This window comes from Coenobita brevimanus, chromosome 23 (assembly GCF_032717465.1).
Source record: "Coenobita brevimanus isolate Jiangsu-jjx chromosome 23, ASM3271746v2, whole genome shotgun sequence".
In the NCBI taxonomy this organism is placed as follows: Eukaryota; Metazoa; Arthropoda; class Malacostraca; order Decapoda; family Coenobitidae; genus Coenobita; species Coenobita brevimanus.
The window spans coordinates 44,258,548-44,279,489 of NC_136976.1; the positions used below are offsets into that span (position 1 = coordinate 44,258,548).

The 20,942-nt window shown below is 42.9% G+C and overlaps 1 protein-coding gene across 1 annotated transcript in view; it reads right to left on the bottom strand.

Annotated features, from left to right (window-relative positions):
- The window catches only part of Eip63E (cyclin dependent kinase Eip63E), a gene marked incomplete at its 5' end in the record, with an annotated part of 709,236 nt that overhangs the window by 58,073 nt on the left and 630,221 nt on the right, over positions 1–20,942 (bottom strand). The window contains one exon of the mRNA XM_080266993.1: positions 9,194–9,284. Within this exon, the coding sequence (XP_080123119.1) occupies positions 9,194–9,284 (91 nt within the window). The remainder of the gene's footprint in view (positions 1–9,193; positions 9,285–20,942) is intronic.

Below are 20,942 nucleotides of genomic sequence, written 5' to 3' on the forward strand. Positions count from 1 at the left end.
ATAAGAGATGTAGTGGTATTTGGGGCAGACTGTGAGATAATGCTGATTTCCTGTGTGCAATGTGTCAGAGAGAGCAGGTGGAGATTGTTAGGCGTGAAAGGATTGAACTTGCTGGCAAAGTCTCCTGAGTGTGTGGAAGAGTTTTGTTATTTGGGAGACATGTTATGTGCTGGAGGCAGGGCTGGAGCTAGCTCTGTGCCTAGAGTGAGGAAGATGTTCAGGCAGCTGTTGCCTCTCCTCACACTAAGAGGGCTCTCCCTTCGTGCTATGGAATCTTTGTATGCAGCATGTTAGGAGTGTAATCCTGTATGGCAGTGAGACCTAGGCAGTAAGGAAGAGGATATTCGCAAACTCAAACGTACAGAAATGACAATGATTAGGTGGATGTCCAGTGCATCCCTGAGTGTGAGGCCTGGAGGGGGGCTAGGTTTTCAATGGAAGAGTGTAGGGGCGGGATGGGACTGGAGTGTATTGGTCTTGTGAGGAGGAAGTGGATTAAGTTGGTTTAAGCATGTGAAGAGGATGCAGGATGATAATCAGCTGCAGAAAGTCTATCTATCTATCTATTGCCAGATGCCAGAATCCCGTAAGAGGTGGTCATTTGACTCTGAGTTATTTGTTTTACAGGGAGGGGCACTAACCCTCCACCAACCCACTTGTTGACACGTAAGGAGCACATGTGGTTTGGTTATATGGTTATCACCCAGCTTTGTAAATGGTTTCTTGGCTTACAGGAAACCATTTGGCTTGTCACTCAATGTAAAGCCACCTGTAAGGGAAAGAAAAGCAATAAGAAGTGACAGGAAAGATGGGAGAAATAGTAAAGAGAGGAGGGCAGGCACAGAAAAAAAATGATAAAGGCTTAGGAAGAAGTAGGCAGCACTACATCACGTGAGTGGATGATGGTCGCCACCACCTACCACTTGCAGAAAGTGAGAAGTGCTAATGTTAGAGGTAGGGTTGCGAGAGGTAGATTGAAAAAAAACCTGGGACAAGGTCACTGTGTGTGACCTTAGGGATAAGGGACTGAATAGGGAAGCTGCAAGAGATTGCAGCAGCATGGAGAGCCACCATTAGGTGACCAAAGCTGACACATGCAAGCATATTGGAGCCTTCAAAAACGAAACAAAGTGAAATGATAATTATGAATGTTTTCCCTCTTTTTTACGTTTATAATGTTTATTCCTGTATGGATTTTTTAAAAAACCATAGGTGGTTTAAGGATGTTGTTTTGAGTGTTTAATGATACTGGGTGCTGCTGTGTGTGTATAGGCTGAGCCATCTAGGGCAAGATTCAACATGACGCGAAACTGGCATCTCGAACGTGAGAATTAGTGTGAAGGGAAAGGATGGTTTTACATTCACATATTCACCACCAGGACACCTCATATGTTGTTGAAATGCTTGTGCAAAACAAGAAATCTGTAAAATGAAGAAATTCAGTACATAATATATATATATTTATAATGTTTATTCCTGTATGGATCTTTTTTTTTTTTTTTTTTTTTTACTCTAGGTGGTTTAGGAATGGAGGGAGCAAGACAATGGGTGCAGCACTTTCTTTTGCCTTTCTTGCTTTCTTATTCATATTTACACTAACACTTGAGGGAAGCAAATAACTGACATCCGCGCATGACTGATTCACGAGATGTACTGACTATTCGAGTGGTTTAGAGGCTACAGTAGGTCTGTGTCAACATCTCCTAGACCTTCGTTTCCTTCCTAAAATTGTTTGCAGTTTTTTACAGGTCGTGTTGCACTGACACTGGCGGCCATGTTCTGATAAAAAGTCGTTTGATGCCAGTGGCCACTGAGGGGTTAAGTATAAATGTTGTTTTGTTTTATGGCTAATGGCCGGCCAGCCAAGGTTTTACGTATGGTACTTTAAAGTATAAATGTTGTGTTTTATTATCTGAGTAATGACACAAGGTTACACACATTAGGCATTTCATATACTGTTAAATACCAAGAGGTGGCTTACATTTACAAGCTAAAATATTATGTGTTCCCAATTTGTTTAATGGATGAGTCTTGCATATTCTTAGGGATGCACAAAAGTTACAGTATGTGCTTTATGTTTCCTGTTATTTGCCCAGTGACAAAGACATTAATTATAGGTAATAATGCACCTTAGTAACATTTTAAAATATAAACGTATAGTACAACTACCATTTAATAGCTTCTTTAAAATATAACTCCAAATAAAAAAGCTAAAGGAATTGTGACACCTCGATGTAGTTCAATACAATTTTTAAAGAACATGTACCTGCATTTTTTCACGTTAGCTAAACAAAATTAGACTTGCATGTAACGATCAAATTTAGCACTAAATTCCTTAAACTCAAAGAATGGCAGCGATAATTATGTTGTGTACATTATTTAACCTGTACAATCCCACCGTCGGCATGGTGCCGAGAGTAGAAAACGTCTCGATTAATCCCAGTGACGTGATGGTGCCGACAGCAAAATTCAAGTGCTGTAGCACGTCTCAACCTGCTTTAATCTAGCTTATTTTTTGCTAAGGAGTAGCTTAATATATTGGCAACACTGTGTCCATACAGTTGTGGTACTGAGTTTGGTTCTGCGTGGGTGGGTAACATCAGTGTGCTGCTGTACGTCAGAGCATTAAGGTGTCGCGAAAATCACACCATTTTTCCGCCTCATTGGGCTGAAGTAGGCTGTTGAATTTGTCAAATGGACCCTTCTGTCCCTTCATTTAGTGATTCTTCAGAAGAGAAAGACCTGGATGACTATTCTGGGGAGGAATATGAGCCAATGGAGGACACTGAGAAAGGGGAATCCCCCTTTCTCCTCCCCAGTTCTCTCTCATCCCGCCCAGCTGGGTGGGAAAACATTGCTCACGGCTTGGGAAACTGGGCTAAAAACACAATGGACGGCCATCCTGGTCTTATTTCTCCTATAAGGAGTACTTTTTTTTGCTTTTCCTTGATTTATATGTCCTTTTGGATTGTTTTATGCAATAAAATTTTTTTCCGTATTTGGTCCGGGATTGGGTGGGTATAAAATTACAAGAATGCCTGGGATGGTACAGGTTAATTGCATACATTTTTCTGGAGATTAACAGAACAAATTAAAAGAAGCTGAACTTCTGCTCACAGCTCCTGTACCATCAAAAGTAAACATTATGCTTTAGTCATATCATTGATGGAACATAGCCAGTGTGTGTGTGTGTACCATCTGACGCAAGTTCCTACCGGTCTACCACAGCTCCGTGACAGAAGATTGCTGTCTAAGCACTTGTGCCATGCTTGATTCTAACCACAGTGATATAATATTATGATCTAAATATTATGTATGTTTTAGTTCAATCATTTTACCATTTAAGAGTCAACACAATGTGGGATACGACCATATCTTGGAAAAACAATCATCATTACAGCATTAAAGCACACCTAAAATGGTGGAAAAATAAGTGCTAGAGTCCACAGTCATTGAGTAAAACATTTATATATTTTTCACTGTTTCTCAACTGACTCTGATTTTTGGATAATTTTTCCTTTATGATACCGATAGTGACACTGATCGGCTACTGCTTGCCAACTTACAGCACTAGATGGATGCATGACTCATTTTACTGAGTCATTATTATGATAATTCTCCCATTTCATTAAATGTATTTCCTTTTCCAGAGTTTGGACACAACAGGAAGTAACTGGCGGTTCCATGCAATATCTGGCATTGAGGCATCTCAACTGGCTTGTAAGCAGTAGCCAACCGGGCTGTATTATTGTATTGTATTTTATGCTTAGTTTTCATCTTTTACTCATGGGATAGTTTTTAGGACAGAGGGTCGAGATGGTTAGTAACACAATATCCAGCTTGATGCCGATTGTTGTGTCGAAGGGGAGTGCTATGCAATATCCGGTGTTTAGCTTCAATCAGCGTTGGGGTTGGCTAAATTATGCTGGATAATTGAGAGTTTACTGTATCTGAATCCCGCATTGCTGGAAGAGTGGGAACTGAATTCTGTTATTAATGATGATGAATTTTATTCACAATTAATATAGTGGTTGGAAGAAGTTCAGGGAGCAGTTGCCTCTCCTACACTGAGAGGGCTCTCCCTCTGTGCTAAGGGATCTTTGCATGCAGCATGTGTTAGGAGAGTAATGCTGGTAGTGAGACCTGGGCAGTAAAGGAAGAGGATATTCGCAGGCTCAAAGGTACAGAAATGACAACGATTAGGTGGACGTGCAGTGCGTCCCTAAGTGTGAGGTCTGGTGGGGGGCTAGGTTTAATATGGAAGAGTTGAGGAGTAGGATGGGACTGGAATGTATTCGTGTTGTGATGAGGAGAGGTAGATTGAGATGGTCTGGGCATGTGAAGAGGATGGGGGATGATAATTAGGTGCAGAAAGTTAGAAGTGTTAATGTTGGGGATTGGGTGGCAAGAGGTAGACCGAAAAAGACCTCGGACGAGGTCACTGAGTGCGACCTCAGGGATAAGGGACTGAATAGCGAGGCTACCAGAGACTGAGCAGCATGGAAAGCTGCCATTAGGTGACTAAGGCCGATGCATGCAAGCATGTTGGACCCTTTAAAAATGAAACGAAACAACCCTGCACCCTCCTTGCTCCCCCCACACATGGTATGGCTGTGATAAATACCTCCAGTTTACTTTGTTCTTACATGCCACTCACAATCTTTCAGTCACTCTTCTTTCTCTCTTAACTTGGTTACAATTACAACTTTTATTGTGCAATTTACTGTGGACTTAATACAAAAAGCTGTGACTTAGGAAAATCAACTGCCTCATATCATGTGCCCCCTCAAAATATACAGACAAACCCCAGTTTAAAGATGCATTTGGTTTGGTAAAAACCCATCGTTAGACAGGGTATCGTATATAACGGTAGTTATAACATGTAAAGTAACAGGATGCTTTTTTCAGCCTTGGGTTCCACCCCCCCAACCAAGTCCAAAACCTACCCAAATGAGCCCAAAAACAAGTTTAAAGCCAATCTAAATGGCCTAACAGCTGTAAATGAAGTAACCTAAGCCTGACACCTGTCAATAACTCACTAAAACCAACAAATAAATCTGAAAATTGTCAAATATATCTGGAAAAAATCAAACTTTGTAAACTGTACCTGAAAATGACAATGTTCACACCACCTATGGCTAAAACACATTAATCTAAGTCTAAAAACTGCTTATAAATCAACCTAAATACACAATTTTAGTTTAAAACATCACCAAAATTGGTTAAAAAAAAAAATCAAAACCTATTGTTAAACCAGGGTTTGGCCATCATTAGGCGGGTGGTGGTGGTATTTCTACCCTCATCGTTAGGCCGGGGTATCGCATCTAGGGGTATTATTGTATATTTTAAAAATTTCTCCTGTTGATTATTTAGATTCCTCTGCTCCTCATGGGGCAACACAGGATTAGATGATGTATGTATGTACAGTATAATTATTTGGAGGAGTTGGAGCCAATGAACTGTGAACAAATGGCTCTGGACAATTTGTGAACGCATATTGGATGTGTTTCATTCGAAATGTCAGAGTAGCGTGTGAGGTAGCCATGTCAGCAACTACAAAGAAATGTACAGCTTTGCAGAATGAAGAGGCTACGAGGGTCAGTGAAGGAAAAGGGGAAAAAGTGACTAAAGTGGATGCATGACAAGGTTAAAAAAGAATGAAATACACTAAGATTAAGAAGTATGCAAAGAGACTAATAATGAGAAAAATGGAGGAGGTAAATGATGATCTTGGAAGAAAAATGAATGCAAATTACAGGACTCTGAAAATAGGCTATTCTGGAAAGAGGTGTAAAAACGCAGTAATGAAGATGGACAGAAGAGTGAAGGTGTGACTGAAGGATGAAAGTGGAAGAATACTAGCAAATGGAATTATAATAGGAAGCAGATGGAAAGATTATTTTGAAAGGCTCATGAATGGGAATGATGAAGGCAGAGCAGTTATAAACACGATTAGTTTTGGTAGTGTGCATTGAAGGAACGTAGTGCCAGGAAATGTGACACTATGCAGAAGTGAAGAATGCTGTGATGTGGCTGAAGAATGAAAAGGAAGAAAGTGTGGATGACATGCATGCAGAAGTGATTAAAAGCAGTGGAAAAAGTAGAATGAAGTTTTTGTTTGAGATGTGTATGAAAGCTTGGTTGAGCAAAACTGTACCAACAGAGTGGAAAAAGGTTGTGATTGAGCCCTTGTACAAGAGTAAATGTGTGTGAAGTGAAAGCAAAAACCACCATAGCATAAGTCTCTTGTGTTTTGTAGGAAAGTAGGGGCTCTATCAGAGGCCTTAGTGAGTTGCAATGAGACAGACAGAGAAGAAGGCTTGTGAGGACCAAATGGTAGCTATGACAATTACGGATTTGGAAAAAGCATATGACAAGGTAAACAGAGAGAGAGCATGGAAAGTACTGCATATATATGGTGTGGATGGTAAGCTGCTGCATGCTGTTAAAAGGTTTTATGATGATGGTGAAGCCTGTGTCAGGGTAGGTTGGGATCTAAATGAATGGTTTAAGATATGTGCTGGAGAGAAGAAGTTGTGTGATGTCTCCATGGCTGTTCAATATATCAATATGGATGGGGTTATGAGAGAGGTAAAAACATGAGTCATGGAAAGAGGGATGGTGTTGGTAATGAACTGTGATGGAAAGAGAATCTCATATGCAGATGATGAAGTGCTTCAACGAAACAGTGGACAAGTGGACAAGAGACTGGTGCCGAATTGGTAAATATCTGTGAGCATCGTCCCTTGAAAGTAAACGCAGATATGTATAAAGTGATGGATTGCTTCCCATGAATAAGTAATTCCCAGTAAGCATAAGTTATCAGCTTGTGTTGATTAAGTTCCTGTCCTTTGTACACAATGCCTGTCCAGGGTGATGTTAAGGTGTATGGAGAAAGAGATGAATTAGTCAGATTCTAAGTACATGGGTGCAGTGATGGAAAAAATAAATATATAAGAAGGGGTAAATACGCAAAAGGAATGGAATGCAGAATGGCACAGGAAAGGCAAGCGTCAGGTTGGTAAGAAACAAAGACCTGAGTTTGGCAGCTGCAAGAGGCATGCATGAACGAAATGCAGTGTCTGCTTTAACAAACTGGTATCAGACTATGATGTGGCATGAATAAGATATATGAAACATAAGAGCAATGGAAATGCGGCTATAAAGGAATATGTGTGGAGTGTGAAGCGTGGACGGGATAAGGAATAATGTGATTCAAAGAATATGTGGAGTAAGAAAGTTTCTGGACACCCAAATCAAACAGTGTACTTAGATGTTCTTTCCCAGTTTTAATTGGTTCTCAACTGAGCTACATCAGAGTCTGCATCAAGTCCCCAATTAAGATACAGTTTATAAGTTAAAGGCAACATGAAACACTTAAAAATGGCAACAAATAACAAGGACTTAATAGTGGTAGGTGGGGGCGCTCACCATCCACTCACTCGATATAGTGCAGCTCTCAGGTGTCTGCCCTTTCCTCTCCTCCATCCTTTCCTTCCATCCCCTTCTGTCTTTTCCTCCTTCATTCTTTCCTCGTCCTTCTGCCTACGGGTAACTTTACACTCTCTCTTCTGTCTTTCTTTCCTTCATTCTTTCCTCTTCCATCTGCCTGAAGATGACTCTACACTGAGTGACAAGCCAAATGGTTTCCTGTACACCAGGAAACCATTTACTACACTGGGTGGTAACCATATAACCAAAATTTGGAGCCTGGTGGTTTAGTGGGTAATTATGGCGCTCCAATCAGACTAAGCCGGTAAAGGTTTATATCCAAGGGGTGGTTGGGGTGTACTGCTCATGTAATGCCACTCAAGGATGAGTTAGGCTGGTCACTCTCATCTTAACCTGTGGATTGAGCAATTACCTTTTTTTATCCCACCCTGTGGTGTGCAAATTCTTTTTCTTTTTTTTTTTTTTAGTTTTTGTTTATTATAAACTTGAAGATAAGCATCCTTGGCATCATCTGGTGAAAAAAAAAAATCCCTCTCTCTCCCTCTGTCCGTCTTTGCATAGCATCATGCGTAAGTCCGTGTAGGGCTGTTGTGAAAAAAAAAAAAAAAAAAAAATCTTTTTTTTAGAGTTTGCTTATTATGAACTTGATGATAAACACTGAGGGCAACATCTAGTGAAAAGAAAAAATATCTCTCTCTCCGTCTTTGCGTAGCACCATGCGTAAGTTTGCATAGGGGTGAAGTAGTTAGCAGTGATGCAGCCACTGGAAGGTTCGCACAGCCTGAGCTGTGGCTCGCAACGCGACGCTATCCAACCTGAGCTGTGGCTCGCAATCCACAGATTAAATGTCAGGACCAACTTGCCTAGTCCCGGACTCCTACACCCCTCATGGGGTGATGTAGGATTTGGATGATGAAATGATGAATACTTTACTAATGAACTGGGTGAAATCGCAGTCCTCATTTAATGTCTACAATGTGTACTGGCAAAATAGAACTTAAGGTGAAATAACTTGACATTAAGTGCATCTCACTCATGTTTGAGAGGCTTAAAAAAAAACTTTAAATGTACAGCAATCCCTTGGTTATCGCGCATAACTGGTACCAAACATGATGCACGATAAAGGAATTGCTTGAACACGAAAGAACAGAACCTATGGGATTTATCCTAATTGGTACTAAACACCATAAATGCAAGCCCAAATTTTGCTTTAGACCCACTAAATACATACATACTGTTGTGGTATCAGAAACATACATAGGTATGGCTAGGTTAACAGAAAGTGATGAAAAGGGTACAATAGGGAAGAAACATGTACAATACCATAGAGAACTGGACTTCAGGTAAGGGGTTCTGAGGCTAGGGGGAGGAGAGTTAGTGGTCTCTTCCACCTGGGAATAACTCCTCAAGTGAGAGACTCATTTCTGAATCCCACAAGGCCATCAGAAACCACAGATATTACACCATCATTTTCAGCAGAAACATGCTCAGGTGGGCAACAATTAAGTGTTTGAGATGGAAAATGCGCAATACCAGTACAAGTGCAGATTTCCATCTCGCAGTTATAATATCAAAAACCATTTTGACCAAATGTGTGAAAACCAAGGGATCACTGTATTTTGTTCCAATTTGTAAGAACCTTTATGCAAAAATATGTTAATTTTAGGGTAACAGAACAGTGACACTAAAAACTAATGAATAACTGTAGCTCAGCTTCCCATCCCACCATTCATTCACTCACCTGGCTCCAACTCATAAATCTGTACGGGCAGCTCAGAAAAGTAACTGTGTCTCAGTGCTGCTTCAGAAGAGAGCCGCTTATTTGGCTGAATCTGTAAAAGAGGTTTGTGTTAGATCTTTCAATGGGAGAACAGAGTAAAAAAAAAAAAAAAAAAAAAGTCCAAAAGTAATTTTATGATTTAATTATGAGTTTTTAACCCTTCCAGTAGGAGAAACCTCCTTCAAATTAATGCAAATCATCTGGTACAGGGTTTTACCAACAGCATTATTTGTAAGGCAAAACACTGAGAGCTAAGCCAGACACAAAATCCCAAAGTTTATCCAAAACAGCCACGACAAAAAAGCTTCCAATCTACAATTCTATATCATCACTCATCATCACTCTCGTAGGTAAAATCCGTGGAGAATATCAGCCTTAATTCCACATCTAGTACAACTCATGCTAGATGCTAATTTTTATCATCAACATTACAGTAAAACCATACTGCCCACTATTAATAACTGGGTATAGGATCCACAACAAAAAAAGAGAAAAAACAGGTGTAGGAGAACTTGTGGCAGAGTGACCAGTGAAATGGCACATACCTATTCAATCAATATTTATGCCTTCCACAAAAAGAAGTACTAGGAGAATGCAACACACATGCTATACAATTGGTCTAAAAGCCTGGCCAGTGGGCACCAGGCACTGGGATGAAGCTTTGCTTTCAGCTCTCAGGCTGAGGCCGAGGCATTTAGAAAATCATTAAGGCTGACCTTTTTCAAAAGGCCTCAAGGCCAAGGCTGTGGCTTTTCTAATAAGGTCCTTGTGAGGCATAAGAAAAACATAATCAATATATAATCCTTTGTCCACGTTGTGAGAAAATTACCATATTTCTTATTTGGTGCTTATGTAAGACTCCTTTATACAGAGATGATAAATATGTCTTACATGAGTTTATCTTCTAGTAATAAACAGCCAATTTCCAATCACTACTCTGAAAAATGTATTCTCAGACAAAAGTAGATTAAATCATATCAAGGATAATGCCAGGTGACCATGAAGGGTGACAGAGAGAGAGAGAGAGAGAGAGAGAGAGAGAGAGAGAGAGAGATAAGGGGGGGATACCTCATGGATGCAGTAAGATATATGTTCAGCACAGAGGCACAGACTCTCAGAAATACTATGCAGTACTTCCTCAATTATCTGACATAACAGAGCCAATGGCATATCCAGGTAGTGGCAATGTCCGGATAATGAACAATATCCCCCTACTATACCCAGACCCTGCCTATACCAATCCTCCAACCTATACCTAACCTATTTGTACAGTACCTCTGCTTACTTTGGCAGAGTTTTCTGGTCTTCAGGCATATTAAGACATCAAAACACACATAGGAGTGATGAAAATAATGTTTAACACCAAGAAAACCATTAAAAAAAAAAAACTGAAACCAAGAAGCACCTTACCTATACACTACTGCATGTACAGCACCCCTCCTAATTTTGGCAGTGTTTTCCGGTCATTCTGCCATATTGAGACATCAAAACACACATGGGAATGTGCAAAATAATTTTTAACACCAGGAAACCCATGCAAAAAAACACTGAAAACCAAAAACACCCAACCAATACACTACTGTATGTACAGTACCCCCTCTTAATTTTGGCACTGTTTTCCGGTCACTCTACCATATTTAGATATGAAAAAACACATAGGAATATCCAAAGCAATTTTTAACACCAAGAAAACCATGCAAAAATAAAAACACTGAAAACTAAAAAACACGCAACCTATACACTACTGTATGTACAGTACCCCTCCAAATTTCGGCACTGTTTTCATGTCAATCTGCCATATTTTGACAACATACATGGGAATATCCTAAATAAATTTAAACACCAAGGAAACTATGAAAAAAACTAAAGTTCCTTGCCAAAAAACATTCGGTTGGGGTACTTACCACCCACTGCACCTCAGACAGGCTTCATAACCTACACACCTCCGGCAGGTGTACAGTTGTCCCATGTCATCTAGTGACTAACCTTTGCATTTAGCAAAGACCAAAGAACTCCTCCTCCTCATCCTCTACCTGCTGGAGCTGAACGATGAATGGTGACGTGCAGCCCGGCCATGGTGGCCTACCTGCCTCAGGAGACTCCAAAGATAGCCGCAAACTTACGTCCAAAGAAGACTCAAAGCCTGTCGATGAGCTGGGCTGTGGGTCCGGTGGTGAAGACAGGAAACGAGGTGGTGGTGGTGGTGATGGTGAGAATGGGATGGCACTCGTGGGGGTCACAGGCTTGAAGATGGAGTCAATCCTGGTCTGACGATAGGACCGACGATTCCGCTGGAGGATAACAGTGTCCCTGACTGTCCGCAGCTCCATTGCCAGGCTAAGCAGCACCAACTCCCTGTCACAGTGCGGGTGCTCGGCGCCTCCTCCAGACTGGTACATAGGGCACTAAGATGAGGGAGAGATGGAGTTGCGACGGACTGTGAGTCAGGGTCCTCGTCCTCGCTGGTGTTGCTGTCCTCTTTCATGCCCACAAAGGCAGCAGCAGTGATCTCCTCATCAGACATGGTCTGATGGTCTTATAACGAGGATCACCGCCATCGTCTTCCAGCCAATCCATCATGTCATCGATGTCCACCTGCTCTCCTGCTGTTCGATGACGGTGGTGGAAATCACCCACATCAAACCCCTCAAAGTTGTGCTCGGCTTCAATTCCCTGGAGAAGACAAGACCAACCGCTTTCGAGGGTTTTCACGGAGGCTTCCTTCCACACATTTGCCTAGTTGAACACTGCAGACTTCAGGTCGCAATGTCGAAGATTCTGCAAGGTCTGCTCCCCATGCGTGTTCTTGGCTGCATCCTTGTCCTCCAGCACCATCATCACCTCTTTCAGGAACCTCTGCCGGTACAGTCTCTTGGTAGCCTCGATAACACCCTGGACCATTGGTTGAAGTAAAGCAGTCAAATTAGGTGGCAGAAACATGCTCCTAATCCGCCTGTCATCAGCAACCAAATCCTTCTCAGACAGATGTGCGGGGGAACTGTCCAGGAGCAGGAGTGCCTTCACCTGGCCATAAGTGATACCAAGGACCTCCGTTTGATACGAGATAGTCTCCTTGACGAGGTGTCTGTGGAACCAGTCTCTGAAGATCTTGATGGTAAACCAGGCCTTCACAGAATGGTACTAGACAACAAGCAAGCTGTCCATCAACCCATGGAGACAACATGGTTGTTTTGCATGCCTTACAATAACAGGTTTGAGGCGGTGAGCCCTGTCAGCATTGCCACAGCACAAATCAGAGACACGCTGTTTGGATAACTTTTGACCAGGCACAGTCTTCTCCTCCTCCACTGCAAGGGTGCTGGTGGGCGATGAGCAGTAGAATAGACCAGTTTCGTCAGCATTATAGACTTGACCAAGGGCAAGGCCACTGTCCTTGATCAGGTGCCACACTCTCTGGCAAAATGGGTCAACAACCTCCGCTGCTGCATCCACGGCCTTGCCATGTGCCTTACAGCCATTAACCCCTTTATTAATGACCTCCCCCCCAGCTGCTCCCCACACCCCCCTCAAACTGGATTTCCCGTTCATTCTGCACATTTGTGGGGTAGTGTATTATTTAGCCTTACATTGTTCCCTTGTGGTTTATATATTTTTTTTTGTATTGCCAAATACATATTGACCATGACATATGTGTAACAAATTGTAGCAGTAGCAGTAGTAGTACTAGTAGTAGTAGTAGTAGTACAGTAGAAGTCCGATTTTTCGGCATCTATGGGACCAGGCAAGTGCCGAAAAATCAAAATTGCCGAATTATCAAAAACTCTACCCACTCGGTACCTTATATGTTTCGGTGAACACTATCATCACTACTCATATCATTACAAATGTGTTTGGAGAGAGTACTGTATACTGTTTGATACTGTACAATACTGTAATGAATACAATACTATACATGAATATGAAAAATAAAGAAATTAGTGGACATACTGTATATAAATGTAAAGGTACAGTAGGCCTACAAGTTCACATGCACTTACCTAAACTTATAGTAGGTTTCTTATTTACATATGTACAATAGAAGGGGTTGATTGGAGTCTGCTACTACTGGAAGAAGTCCCCAGCAGTAGAAGGTCCTGCAACAGGCTCTAAAGACTAATGGAGAATTTGAAGACTGATGAAAAAAATTGGAAAATCTGCCGAACAATCAGAGATTTTCGTAAATGGGACTATTTCTTAAAACTGCCGAAATGTCAGATTTGCCGGGGAACTGAATGCCGAAAAATTGGACTTTTACTGTAGTAATAGTAGTAGCAGCAGTAGTAAGATACATAAAAAATACACATTCTGAACGAAATAAAAAGATCTGTAATTATTTACCTTGTAGTAGTGCAGGCTGTAGGTGAGGTATGTAGTAGATAAATCCAAGGCAGGTGAGGTAGGTAGTAAGTAGATCCGAGGTAAGTGAGGTAGGGGAGGTAGGTGAGCAGCGTGGCGTGCTCTGAGGCTGGCGCACCTGGTGCACTCTGAGGCAGGTGAGGTGTGAATCACTGGGCTTGCCAGACCTGGAAGTGTTCAGGGGAACGCAAACCAGGCTGTTGAGGGCAGGCACTGGCAGGGCAATGTTTTCTGCTCAGCTTTGTCTTGCCCTCTCTGTGACATGTCCTGAAGCGCTTCTGAGGTCGCTTGTTTTTCTCCGTGGCAGGTATGGTCAACAGTCCATGGCACTGAGTAGCCCCTGCAGCCCCACCTCCCTGCCTTTTCTTCTTCTTAAGGGGTTTTTCTTCTTCTCTGACCAGACATAAGGCAGCATATCCCATCAAGCACTGGGAGAGGAGTTCGTGGGTCACCAGCTTGATGAAGTCCCCAAATTCAACTGGGGTGCAGATTCATGTAGATTGTTCTGGCGTTTCACAGCATGTGTGAAATCATATGTAGTCCAATCTTCCTGAACCATGCATATGATTTACGAGTGGGATCAATGGGCTCCAATAGCTGGTCTACCAAATCCACGGACCCCATCTGCTCGTTGTACTTCTGGATTAGTGCTCCCCCCCCCCCCTTCAGGTAATGTGTTCTCTTCACAAACCCTGCCTCATACTTGGTGATGATTACGTGGACATATTTTCAGTCTCTACACTTCACAAGAGGGGTGCTGTCATTCCTTAAGAATAGTGCTTGGCCTTTCTTCAGTGCTTCATTTCGCACAATTTGGGGGACTCCTCTAGTTGCATGTATAGTGCCTGTCATTAGTGTATCCCTCTCTAGTAAGTACTGGACAAGGTGCAAGGAAGAGTACCAGTTATATAGCACCACATGCCTTCCCTTCTTCAGGAGGTTGCCCATGAGAAAAACTGGTACTCGCTCAGACTTGCCCAAGGCAGACAGGTCTGGACCCTCCAACATCAGGTCATACAGGCATGGTGTATATAAGCAAAAAATTCCATGTGTATGTTCTGGTACTGGGGGAGTTAGGGCATAGTGCAAATAGTTTCAGTCCAAACTGCTTCCTCTTGGTTTTGATATACCTGTATTGCCTGATGTGTAGCCTGCCTTTGTAGAGGATGAGAGATTCATCCACACCAAAATTCTCCCCTGCAGAAAAGTACAGAATGCATTTTTCCTGCAGCATAGTAAGAAAGGTGGATATTCTTTTAACAGGCTTCTTGACATCTGCATCATCACAGTGTGAGTATCGAATAAAACGCTGGATTTGTGAAAACCTACTTCTATTCATTATTGCTGAGACAAACACAGGTGGGCCTTGGCAGAGTAATGAGGTGCTCCAATAGTCTGAGACTTTTGGTAATTTGTTAAGTCCCATCAATAGTTGCAAACAAATGAATACATTCATCTCATCCTCGTGAACATCCCTCCACTTCTTCCCCATAAACTTGTTAGGCTTGATGTGATGGTTCTCCCTGAAGAATTTGTGTGCCCACTCATTCATCCACAAACACATGGACTGGACTAGATTGTTGGTAACAAACAGCTGAAAACAGTCCAAAGCGCTCACTGCATGTGCTTGATGATGATCAATAATGCCTGGATACACATCGGGAAAGTCATCAATAATGTTAGGCAAAGGGCTGGGTCGTTGGTCTTGAAAGGGATCAGCCATAAGTGTGAATCCTGGGGTAGCAGGACCTGGTAATAATGGCAACACAGCTGAACTAGTGTCGGAAGCGTGACTTTCCTCTGCTCACTGCACAGTCATTTTCAGGCATATAATCTCTGCCTGAGTCAGACTGAGTCTCATTGTCATCTGACACCTCCAGTTCACTATCCCATTCCACTTCCACATCACTTTCACTATCAGATGATGCCATGGCACCGTATAGTATAATCCTGCATACTTCCTCTCACAAGAAAACAGGGTACAGCAAGGCCGGACACATTGTTATGCAATCATGAGCTCTGATACCAACAATCACATAAGCTCTACATCACATTATATAGGTACATATATATAACAAAATCAAAATATGTATTATATAATATGCCCTCAAACAAAATTAGCTCATTGGCATAAATCTTAAGTACATGACAGAGCCATGACATGGATGAATGACATCACAGCTAGTTGTCATTGAGTCACAACACGTGTCATCATTATTTCAGCCCAAACAGGGTATTTAGCTCCCCTGCATGTCCCTATATATCTCATGTATATGCCCATATACATGAGTGAATACAGTTTCTCTGCCGAACTTTATTTATGTATGTGGGAGTATATTCATCCATTCATTCATCATCCAATCCTACATTCCCTCATGAGGAGCGTAGGAGCCCAGGGCTAAGCAGATGGTCCCGACATTTAAGATGAGAGTGACCAGCCTCACTCATCCCTGAGTGGTATTACATGAGCAATCAACCATACGTGGAATTTGGTGATGATGAGGTTAAGTCCATGGTGAAGCTTGAAGCAAAAGAGCCATCCACTGGAAGCTTTGAAGTCCTGTACATTGTGCAGGCGTGCAAACTTCTTGGCTGCTGCCTTCACCTCGGTCCCAAGCACAAGTACACCGGCACCACATTGCTGGTGAAATTTAAAAAAAGTCAACCGGTCGATAACCGCACGCCAGTCCTGGGCCATGTCCTTCCTGTCACCCCTATGTATGCTTTCGTTGAAGTCCTGTCCATACTGCGTAAGCTTGTCACGTGACTTCTTGATATCTAACAAAGTTGAACGGGCTTGATCATATTCCCGAAGAATGCATCCTGTGGTCCAGCTCCCATCAACTTTGCTCAATATCTCACGCTTCTTCTTCAGAGTCAAAACCTTCCTCTTCCGCTTCTCAGGTGATGGTGGGGCCATCATCATACACACGAGAATGCAGCAGAAGAGGGCCACATCCTGAAGACAGTAGGGGACCACCACACAGGGAACCGCATACACAGCCATACATGCAACCGTGACCACTCACAAGGGAGACAAAGGAGGGAACTGAGGTGCAGGCTTGTAGGCCGGCAAACAGTACAGCACTGCCATATTGCACCCCATGCTTGCCATCACACACAGAGGAAGCAAAATGCAGCAAACTGACATCTGCATACAAGGTTCACTTCAGTTTGCCCAGGCAAGGGTTATCACGTGACGACAACAGTGGATGACCAGTACATCACTGCAGGCAGTGTATGACTAATGCGGCCTGCCAGGTGACTCTGACCATTTGGTAGGGAAGCAGACAGATGCGCATGGTGGGGCGTTTCGCACTAATCCCAGTGGCCAGGGGACTCCTGTCATTCGGTGTAAAGGTGGACGGGCACTTTTACCGTACATCTACTCGTGGCTTGCAGTCAGTGTCACACATCCGGTGGCCATGCAGAAACACAACTCCCAGTGATCAGGCGACTTTGGACGTTCGGTAGAATGGCAGACGGCTACTGTCACTTGTGACTTACGGTCTGTGTTACATGCTCGGTGGCCATGCACAAACACAACTCCCAGTAATCGGGCGGCTTCAGACGTTTGGTAGACAAGTGGATGGCTGCTGTCACCGAACACGTACTCGAGGCTTGCGATCTGTGTTGCACACTCAGTGGCAGTTAGGACAGACTTATCCTGGTGGCCAAAAGACTTTGGATTTTTGGTGGGGATGCATACAGATGTTTTGACATCATTTGTGGGTTACAGTCACAATACTCAGGTGCTGGGGGTTCGCTGTGAGTGATCGGACCAGCGCACCGCTTTGACCATTCAGCACAGGGGTGGACGGACATTTTAAAACTGGTTATGGGTTAAGGCCTATTACCCGCTCACGGCTCAAGCCCAGTGGCCACGATATTGAATGCTCGAACATGTTGGCTAGCCGACTGAAGTTCTAGGGGACTTTTATGTCTGGATAGCAGTAAGTAAATTTGGATAATGGTTTGATAAAGCCAAGGTCCAGTATCTGGTTAATGAACAGGTCCAGATACTGCACATCTGGATAAATGAGGGATTACTCTATCTACAAAACACACACTTTTTAGTGTCGCAATTCCTTGCAACCTTTTCATTTCTGAAGGCTCCAACATGCTTGCATGCATTTGCCTTGGTCGCCTAATAGTAGTTCTCCATGCTGTTCGATCAACAACAGCCTCCCTGTTCAGTCCCTTAACCCTGAGGTCACACTTAATGACTTCATCCCACGTCTTTTTCGGCCTACCCCTCGCAACCCCATCCTCAATATTAATGCTTCACATTTTCTGCACCCAATTATCATCCCCTCATCCTCTCCACATGCCCAAACCACCTCAATCTACCTCTTCTCATCGCAACACCAATACACTCCAGTCCCATCCTACCTCCCAACTCTTCCGTAGTAAACCCAGCCCCCCAGGCCTCAAGCACAGGGCCGCACTGCACATCCACCTAATCATTGTCATTTCTATATGTTTGAGCCTGCAAATATCCTCTTCCTTTACTGCCCAGGTCTCACTACCATACAGTATTACAACCCTAACACAAGCTGCATGCAAAGTTCCCTTATCATGTAAAGAGACCCATGTCAATGCCAGAAGAGGTAACAGTTCCCTGAACTTCTTCCAACTACTTCTCACCCTAGCCACAGAGCTAAATCCAGCCCCACCTCCAGCACCTAACATGTCTTCCAAATAACAATACTCTTCCACACACTCAAGAGACTCACACAGCAAGTTCAATCCTTTCATGCCTGACAATCTCCACCTGCTCTCCCCTACACGCCACACACATAAAAATCAGCATTATTTTGCAGTCTGCCTCCAATACATCTCTTATGCACCCACTTATCACAAACACTGCACAAGATGGAATTACTTCCCACACCCTTGTGGCATATTGCACACAGCCACTCTCCTCTTTTTTGACAGTACTGCCACCAGCCATAGATACCATCACATTTGTTTTATCTGCATTTATCCTTCAGCCCTCATGCCCCATATCATCTCTCCACTTCCTAAACCTTTCCTCTGCCTCCCTTTCATTCTCTGCAATCAACACCAAACCAGCATACATCTCCCACAGGAGTCCATTTCTGAAGTCATATGAGAGGGCTTCAAGTACCATGATAAACAACATGGGACTCAAAACTGACCCCTGAAGCACACCTACATTCACGGGAAACACATCACTCAAAACTCCATTCGCTCTTACCTGGATGCGAGCACCCACATAAATGGCCATAACCACCCTAACCAGCCACTCCTCGATCCCAAGCTTTCTCATTGCCCACTTCACCACCTCTCTAGGGACTCTGTCAAAGGCTTTCTCCAAATCAACAAAAACAAAGTACAGTTCCCTTTTCTTTCCTATATATTTTCCTGAAGCTGTCAAACAATGAATATGGCATCAGTGGTCTCCCTGCGTGGCATAAACTCAAACTGCATCTCATCAATATTCATTCTCCCTCTCTAATCATACCTTCTAGAACTCTCTCCTTTACCTTCATTATCTGATCTAAAAGCTTTATACCTCTATAATTTCCTCTTTCCAGGGCATCATCCTTCCCCATGTGTACATTTACAATTACACTCTTCAGCCAATCATCTGGGACAACACATTCATTCATTCATCATCCAATCCTACACTGCCACATTAGAAACATAGGAGCCCTGGGCTAGGCAAGTTGGTCCTGACATTTAAGATGAGAGTGACCAGACTCACTCATCCCTGAATGGCATTACATGAGCAATAAACCCCTACCATCCCTTGGATTTAAACCTTCACCGGCTCAATCTGATTGAAGCTTCGTAATTACCCACTAAATCATCAGGCGCCAAAATCTGGTTTGTCACTCAAGTGTAGAGTCACCCACAGACAGAAGGAAGAGGAAAGAATGAAGGAAAGAAAGACAGAGGAGGGACTGTAAAGTCACCCATAGGCAGAAGGATGGGGAAAGAATGAAGGAAAGAAAGACAGAAGAGGATGGAAGGAAAGAAGGATGGAAGAGAGGAAAGGGCTGACACCTGAGAGCAGCACTACATTGAATAAGTGGATGGTGAGCACCCCCACCTACCACCAGCACTCATATATAATCATATTTATCAGGTCAGTGACTAACCTTGCTCCTGTATCTCCTGTGGCCTTCAACATTTCAGCAGTCAACTCAGACACACCTGCTGCCTTCCCCACCTGTGTCCTGCCTATCGTCTCACTGACAGTAGCAGCGTCAATCAAAGGTCAAGGGCCAAACACTGGATCAGCTGGCTCCACGCCTTCCCTGTACCAGTCAAACTCCTCATTCAACAACTGGCTATAATGCTCTCTCCATGCATCTTTAATATTCTCAATGTTCACCACTATCCTTCCTTCATCATTCTTCACACATTACTCACCTGAAAAATCCCGATTATCCCTCTTCACCTGATTTGCCACCTTAAATATCATATTCTTCCATTCCACACGATTTTGGTTATCAAGTAAAAGTCTCTGTGATTCTGACTTTGCCCTGTATACTTCTCTTCTAGCCTTATGCTTGGCAGTCAAGTATTCCTCTTTAATACCACCCTCCTTCCATTCCAGGAAAAGCCTTCTTTTTTCCTCAACTGCAGCATCTACACTCTTATCCCATCACCAAGTTACTTTATGTCTTGGTAGGCCTCTTGTCCAACCACACACTGAATCAGTAACTCTCATGAGGTTGTTCTTGAGGGCCCTGTACTGTTCATATATATATATAAATAACTTTAAAGATGGCATGAACATAAATGTGCTTACCACAATATGTAGTGCAATTTTGACAGAAAGAGAGAGAGAGAGAGAGAGAGAGAGAGAGAGAGAGAGAGAGAGAGAGAGAGAGAGAGAGAGAGAGAGAGAGAAATTAGTTTCTCAAAGACTTGGTCAATGCTGAGGAGGGACTCTGTATTTGCTTGGCAATGCATATCCACTACTCACTCATTCTAGTGTGTTTAAATCCTATTGAGGTTTCTTTTAAACTGCTCTACCGTAGTGCTATTAACAATATCCACGGGGAGTCTGTTCCAGGTGGTGCAGATCTTGTGCAAGAAAAACGTTTTCACATATCCTGGTGTTACATCATTTCAGTTCCAGCACCCAACCATGGCTGGATGTTGAGACTAAACAACTTTCCATGGTCAAGATCCTCAAACCCATTCAGTGTTGTACTTTAAACACTTCAATATGCTGACCTTGCAGTCTATGAATTTCTAATGAAACAGCCCCAGTACCCTATGGCAATCCTGATCTCAGTCTCCTGGTCAATGGAATAAGTTTTGTAGCTCTAACTTGAACTCTTTAAAGTTTACCTGTCATTTCTAATTATAGGTG